The sequence below is a fragment of the Mus pahari genome, chromosome 17 (assembly GCF_900095145.1).
Source record: "Mus pahari chromosome 17, PAHARI_EIJ_v1.1, whole genome shotgun sequence".
Classification (NCBI taxonomy): Eukaryota; Metazoa; Chordata; class Mammalia; order Rodentia; family Muridae; genus Mus; species Mus pahari.
In genome coordinates, this window is record NC_034606.1 from 63,292,029 (window position 1) to 63,299,355 (window position 7,327).

General features: G+C 47.8%; 1 protein-coding gene across 1 annotated transcript in view; it reads left to right on the forward strand.

Annotated features, from left to right (window-relative positions):
• The first annotated feature begins 2,387 nt into the window (after window positions 1–2,387).
• Ccdc65 (coiled-coil domain containing 65) overlaps window positions 2,388–7,327 on the forward strand; it is a 15,571-nt gene continuing 10,631 nt past the window's right edge. The window contains exons 1-2 of the mRNA XM_021216285.2: window positions 2,388–2,730; window positions 3,229–3,396. Coding sequence (XP_021071944.1) covers window positions 2,590–2,730; window positions 3,229–3,396 — 309 coding nt within the window. The 5' untranslated portion in view covers window positions 2,388–2,589. The remainder of the gene's footprint in view (window positions 2,731–3,228; window positions 3,397–7,327) is intronic.

Genomic DNA, 7,327 nt, shown 5'->3' on the forward strand with positions numbered 1-7,327 from the left:
CCACCATATGGTTGCTGGGAATTGAACTCAGGACCTCTGGAAGAGCAGCCAGTGCTCTTAACCTCTGAGCCATCTCTCCAGCCCAAGCACTTACTGCTTACAGTCTAGAGACTAAGAAGTCTACTAGTACAGAGCTAAGAGCTCTGGAGTCTGGAAAGGACACCCCCGGAAGGCTATCTTCTGGTATAATCAAAGGCCCAAAGAGACATTTGTCTCTGTCTTCTTCTTGAATTCAGTTGTTGTTGTTGTTGCTGCTGCTTTGCGTACATTTATGTCTGTGCACCACAAACATGCCTGGGACCTGAGGAGGCCTGAAGAAGAAGTCAGATGATTGTTAGCAGCCCTGTGGGTGCCGGGAATTGAACCTGGGTCCTCCAGAAGAGCAGCCAGTGCTTGCTCTTAAGTACTGAGCTATCTCCTGGTCCAGCCTCTTTCTCTTCTAAGGATACTCATCCAATCCAGGGAGTGCACTTTCATGGTAGTCCAAACTCCATCACTTCCCAAGGGCCCTTCCTCTACTCTTTTCAAGACAGGGTCTCTCTGTGCATCCCTGGCTGTCCTGAAACTCACTCTGTAGACCAGACAGGCCTCAAACTCAGAGACCCACCTGCCTCTGCCTCCTGAGCGCTGGGATTAAATGGATGTGTCACTACCACCCAGGTACCTGTTAGTAGACGTTGGGGTGGCAACGGTTCCCTACTTTCTGTCTTTGTAGCTTTGTTTTACTAAATGTCTCCTATGACGTTCACAATAATACTGTCACCGCCAGCAGGACATACAGCTCAGTGATGTCATCAGAGCAGCCTGAGGAGTCTCCGGGGAAGCCATGGGGACTTCTAACTCAGGTCCTCTTGGCTGTGTCTACCACAGAAAAAGAATTCCAGGATGAGTCAGAGTGAGGCAAAGCTGGTTTACTGATGAGACAGAAAAACAGACAGACAGACAGACAGATAGACAGAGACACAGAGAGACAGAGATACACAAGAGAGAGACAGAAGACTGAAGAGCAGGCATGAGGAGAAGGACGCAGCTCGCTGTCTGGAGGTTGCAGTGTGTGGTGTGGGGGCTTCGATGCCACTTCAGGTGCAGATGTTCCTAGAAGGGAGAGTGCTCTGGTGTACTTCTTTTTGTTATCCACAGAATTTTGCCCTTGAAAAGTAGGGTTTAAAGAAAAAGAAAAGTAGGGTTTAAAAAAAATTTTTTTAAAGGGGCTGAAGAGATGGCTCAGCGGTTAAGAGTACTGGCTGCTCTTCCACAGGTCTTGAGTTCAATTCCCAGCAACTCACAACCATCTGTCATGGGATCTGATGCCTTCTTCAGGCAAGCTGGTACACATGCAGATGGAGCATGTATAACAAAAAAAGAGAGAGAGCGAAACAAATTTAAGCTGGAAGTGATGACTCCTACATTTGACCCCAGCACTGGGGGTGGGGGGTAGGGGGCAGACGTGGATGGATTTCTATCTATATAGTGAGTTTCTGTCCATCCAGGGCTGCACTGAAACACTGTCTTAATTTTTTGGTAAGATTTATTTATGTGTATTTGCGTTTCGCTTGCATGTATATATGTGGGCCATGTGTCTACCCCGTGTCCACAGAGGTCAGCTGAGGGAGTCAGATCCCCTGGAACTGGAGCTATGGACAGTCATGAGCTGCCCATGTGGGTGCCGGGAATCAAACCCAGGTCTTCTGCCAGAGCAGCAAGTGCTCTTTACCTCTGAGCCATCTCTCTATCGCCAAGGAGACAATTTTAAAAAGATTTTAAGGGGCTGGTGAGATGGCTCAGTGGGTAAGAGCNCCCGACTGCTCTTCCTGAAGGTCCGGAGTTCAAATCCCAGCAACCACATGGTGGCTCATAACCATAAATAAATAAAATCTTTTTTAAAAAGATTTTAAAATATTTTGTGTGTGTGTGTGTGTGTGTGTGTGTGTGTGTTCGTGCACATTAATGCAGCGTCCACCCAGGCCAGAAAGACGTGTTTTGATCTCCTGAAACTGGGGTTCCAGGTGCTTGTGATCTCAGACACCGGGCTTGGAGGCACCTCCTTTACCCAGTGAACCATCTCATTATGTGAATGTATGTGTAAGTGGATTTGACCTGTTCTACGAAATCCAATGCTGTCTTCTGACCTCTGCAGGCACCAGGCATGCGCACGGTGCTCAGACATGCACGCTGGCAAAACAGGCACACACCAAATAAAAAAGTAAAATGGAAAAACTATTTGAAGACTTTTTTTTTTTTTAAAGAGAGACTAAGGTTCTTGATAAAAAAGGCCTACTTACAAGCACTGACTGCGGTCCTCCGACGTGCAGGGGGCGCTTTGAAGTAATGCTGCCTCCCTATTTCTCACCCCGCGGTCTTAGCGAAGGTCCTTGTTGCTAGGAGACAAGATGCGTCTTTCTGCTCTCCAGCCGGGAGTCGGGTGTCGCCTGAGCACTCTTGGCGCGGAGGACTGAGGTCTAAGGCCCCATTACCTTAGCTCCAGAAGGTCCCTCCCTGTCTATGGGAACTTTTTCCTTCTAATTCCTCACAAGTGGCTCGTAGCAGCAGGCAGAGGCTCCTTGCCCGGACCCAGTCCGCAGCCCAGCCATGCCTAAAAAAGGAAAAAAGCCCAAGTTGCCCAAGACACCCCTGTCGGACGAAGAGCAGCTGCTTATATTTCAGCAGAAGATGCTGGCTGACGAGGAGGCAGCCAAGAAGAAAGAAAGACTCCTCACCCAGTTCTTGAAGGTGATGCTTGTCTGCAGTGTCCTGCCCAAACCCACCGCCCATGCGCCGGCGCCTTTGCGTCCTTGTGGCAGGCTCATTTTCATTCTTTCCTATCTCTCTGAAGTCCTTGGTCCCAAAATACATGGGCTTCAGACAACATTGGTTTCTGTCTAGGGTACTCTCTGTGAAACACGGGGTGGGGAGAATTTGAGTTTGGTAGAAGCAACCGAGCCCCCAGAATTAGGACAGTGGATGTTGTGTTGTCAGGTGTCCAAATTCAGCTGTCTTGAATTCTGAGGTTTGATCTGGAGTGGGGTCGTCAGAAACTCTTCTACTCTGATGCTTCACCCTGAAGGGAACCCATTGTAAACCACAAACAGGAGCCCCTGAGTGTTGGCTGTCAAGGGCTTTGTACTTGAGAATACACGGACACTGGTATTTTTCAGAGTGGTATCGATCGCACTGTGGTAGGTAGACTTTTCGCCTTGGCTGAAACACATGTGATTACTCCTCACTCAGGACAAGTTGGCCAAAGAAGAACACAACAGCGCTCTAAACCTGAATAAGATTAACACACAGTGGAGAACCATCCTCAGGGAAGTCAAGACCAGAGAGCTCCACAAGGACATTGAGATCCTCAGCCAGACCTTTGAACGGGTGGTGGACTGTAAGGACAGCGTCATTAAGGTATGCACTCTCTCCAGAGAGCACTCGGGGATGGCTTCCTGATCTTCTTAGGTAGAATGGGCCTAGTGAATTATTTATTATTTATTGTTGTCGTTGCTGCTGCCGCTACTATTACTGTTATTATTGAGACAAAGTCATGTATCTTCTTATTATTACTATTAATCTTACTATTATTTTGAGGCAAAGCCATGCATTCCTATAATGGCCTCAGACTCACAGGTAACAGAGGATAACCTTGAACTCCTCATCCTGCTTCCCCAACTTCCCAACTGCTGGCATGGCAGGCGTGGGCTACACAGCTGGATCTACCTAATCAGCCTTCAGGCCTTCACCAGGCACAGGCTGTGACAAATGTAGCCGATTGGTTCTAATCATTGTCACTGAGATGAGAAAGGAAATTCTGAGCCATAACTCTCCTCCCCTATCCTACAGGGGCAGCCAGCATCACCAGCAACTTGAACTCGGGCCGTGCCTTTATTTCAGTATCTGAAGGCTCAGTTCCAGAGAAGGAAACTGACCTATCCAGGGTTGTCCAGCTCCAGGCAGAAGCTGAGAGGACTCTCGAGTGGATATTTTGTTTTTTCTGGAGGGTCTCACTCTGTAACTCTGGCTGTCCTGAAACTTGCTATGTAGCCAAGGCTGGCCTCAAACTCACAGAGATCCACCTGCCTCTGCCTCCCAAGTGCTGGGATCAAAGGTGAGCGCCACAGCAACTGGCAAGGCTTAGGTGCTTTGGCCAAGTCCACTGCCTCATTCAACCAGTTTGGCCTCCTTGATTTAACATCAGTGGCCCTGGACAAGGTCGGGAAGCCCTCCTTCACAGAGGTAAGAGCAATTCTGGATTTCCAAACCATTCAATCAGCCATCTTAATGCTCTTTTGGAGAGAGACAGGAAACTGAAACAGACGTGTGTAGCCCAGATGGCTGTAATTGGCAATCTTCCTATTTCAGCCTCCCAGATCCTGGGATTATTGGAGGTGCCATCAGCCCGGATCTGCATATGCTTTTAAGAAATTCCCGAATCACTCTCGTCTTCCAAAGGATTTTGATGCATCCATTTCTTAAAACCTATGTGTATGGGGGCTGGAGAGAAGGCTCAGAGGTTACCGGCAACCACATGGTGGCTCACAACCGTCTAGAATGAGATCTGGTGCCCCCTTCTGGCTTGCAGCCACACATGCAGGCAGAATGCTGTATAAATGTTAAATCTTTAAAAACCTGTGTGTATGGTATGTGTGTGGGCGGTACATGCCCGTGGAGCTCAGAGAGGACCTTGTGGCGTCAGTTCTTTCCTTCTACCTTCCTAGGTTTAACTGCCTCCTTGGCTCGGTATGTCTCCACCTCCCACTTTTAAAGTTCCTGTGGTTTAAGCAGAAAGGAAGCCTGTGTATGGGCCTTTTAGTCTCTGTATTCCCTGTACAGCCTGGCTTTAGGATTGATGACCTTGGTGGCCACCTTGCTGCCCTTTCCACAGCAGCTTTGGATTCTGGGGGACTGTGGGGGACATCGATGAGGTTTGTCAGGCGAGGGTGGCACTCCCAGCCCCTTGATGCCGGGGACCAGAGGTTTACGGAGCCCCTGGGCCGCACAGGATTGCTTTGGTTGTTGGTCTCATGACCAGTGCTAAGCTTCAGCACCTTCTTCCCAACCTACTGATGGCTCTGAACTTGTGTTTCGTTCTGACATATTGGTCAGACTTATGCCAGAGGAAATTCTTGGCCTCCCTTTTCACTGTCTCAGGCTTCACTAAAGATCTGAGTGGAGAGCCACAATCCATGCAGGTGGCCAACTTGAAGGTGGCACAGTGGGGGCAGGGCGGACACATCTGCTTTTGTTTGTTTTTCTTTTTGTTTTGTTTGTTTTGTTTTTGGTTTTTTTGGTGTTTTGTTTTGTTTTGTTTATGGGATAGGACCCTTGCTGGATTGGAATTGGCTGTGTAGACCAGGCTAGTCTCAAACTCTGAGAGACCTATTAACTTCTGTCTCCTGAGTGGCAGAATTAAAGACATGCGCCATCAGTCCCAGTTTGTCCCTGTTTCAACCCTACCTTTTACAGACTACCTGTTCACCGACTCCTCTTAATCTTTTCTTCTTTCTTTTTTAAAGATTTCTTTTACTTATTTTATGTATATGAGTACACTGTAGCTGTACTGATGGATGTGAGCCATCATGTGGTTGATGGGAATGAAGGTTGCTCACTCTGGTTTCCTCTAGCCTAAAGATTTATTTATTATTATATCTAAGTACACTGTTTCTGTCTTCAGACACACCAGAAGAGGGCCTCAGATCTCATTACAAATGGTTGTGAGCCACCTTCAGAAGAGCAGTCAGTGCTCTTAACCACTGAGCCTTCTCTCTAGCCCCCTAATCTTTATTTCTCGAACAAAACTTCACAGTGACAGCAGATATTCACTGTACATCTTTCCTTCTGCCTAAGCCTTGCAGGGGTGAGAATTCAATAGGCCCAGGGCTGCTTCACACTGCTGGGTTTTGTTTTTTCTTTTTAAAAAATTATTTACTTTTATTTTATGTGCATTGGTGTTTTGCCTGCATGTATGTCTGTGTGAGGGTGTCAGGTTCCCTGGAACTAGAGTTACAGATAAGTTGTGAGCTGCCATGCAGTTACTGGGAATCAAACCCAGGTCCTCTGGAAGAGCAGTCAGTGTTCTTAACCTCTGAGCCATCTTTCCAGCCCCAGCCTCCCTGACTCTCTGGTGCTGGGGAGCAAACCCAGAGCCTTGTACAAGCTAGATGAGTCCTCTATCACTAAGTCACACACCCAGCCCTGGAGGCTTTAGACTTGTGTGTGTGTGTGTGTGTGTGTGTGTGTGCGCGCATGTGTGTTATACGGGCACATGTGTCTATGTAGGCCAGGGATTGCTACCACATATTTTTCCATCTTTTTGTTTGCTTTTAGAACATGGTGCACTTAGGCCATAGAGAAGCCTTAGAAGTTACAAGCGATTGTTGTTTTTGTAGAGGAGTCAGGCTAGATTCCCAGCATCCATCTGGTATACAAGCACCTTAACCCCAGTACTGGGGAACAGAGGCAGGTGGGTCTCTGAGTTTGAGGCCAGGCTGGGCTAGAATGAGTTCCAGGACAGCCAAGGCTACACAGAGAAACCCTGTCTCAAACAAACAATGATTGTGCTTGTGAACCACCACACTCCTCAGCTATCTTACAACAACAACAACAACAACAACAAAAACCACAAAAACTTTGTGTGTGTGCACAAGTGATGTGTGTGTGTGTGTGCAGATGATGTGTGAGTGTGCACACAGATGACTTCTGTGAGTGTGTGTGCATGTGCTACAGAGCACATATGGTGGCCAGAGAAAAACCTTGTGGAGTCTGTTCTCTTCTACCTTTAACGTGGGATTGAACCCAAGTCTCTGAAATTGTCCAGCAAGCTTTTCCACCCACTGAACCATCTTGCCTTACCCGATGCTTCTCTAGACTTTATGAAACTCGGCAAACAAGACTCAGATCCTTTAACTTTGAGTAGGGTCTCTCTATGTAGCCCTGATAGCCCTGGAGCTCACTATGTGAACCAGGCTGAGCCAAACTCACAGAGGTCCGCCTGCCTCTGCCCTCTGAGTGCTGGGATTAAAGGCGTGCACTGCTGTGCTTATTTTCCAGTCTATGCAGTGTTGATCCTTGCTGGTGTTCAAACTTTCTGGGTTTTGTTTTGTTTTGAAATTCTCTGAGCATCCTTTTTCCCCTAGTGAAAGTGTCCTGTAGTGCTCTGCCTGCAGAGCCACTGTGGATCCGAACCGGAGCGCGGGAAATCCTGAAAAAAGGAACAGGGCTGCAAAGGAAAAATGGGGCCCTGACAAAGGCGTTCTGATCAAGGCCCATATTTTATTGTTGGAACTGGCTTAAATACAAAGAAGAATTCCCAGCATGCCCCTGAGTCCTCTGAAGTTGCCAC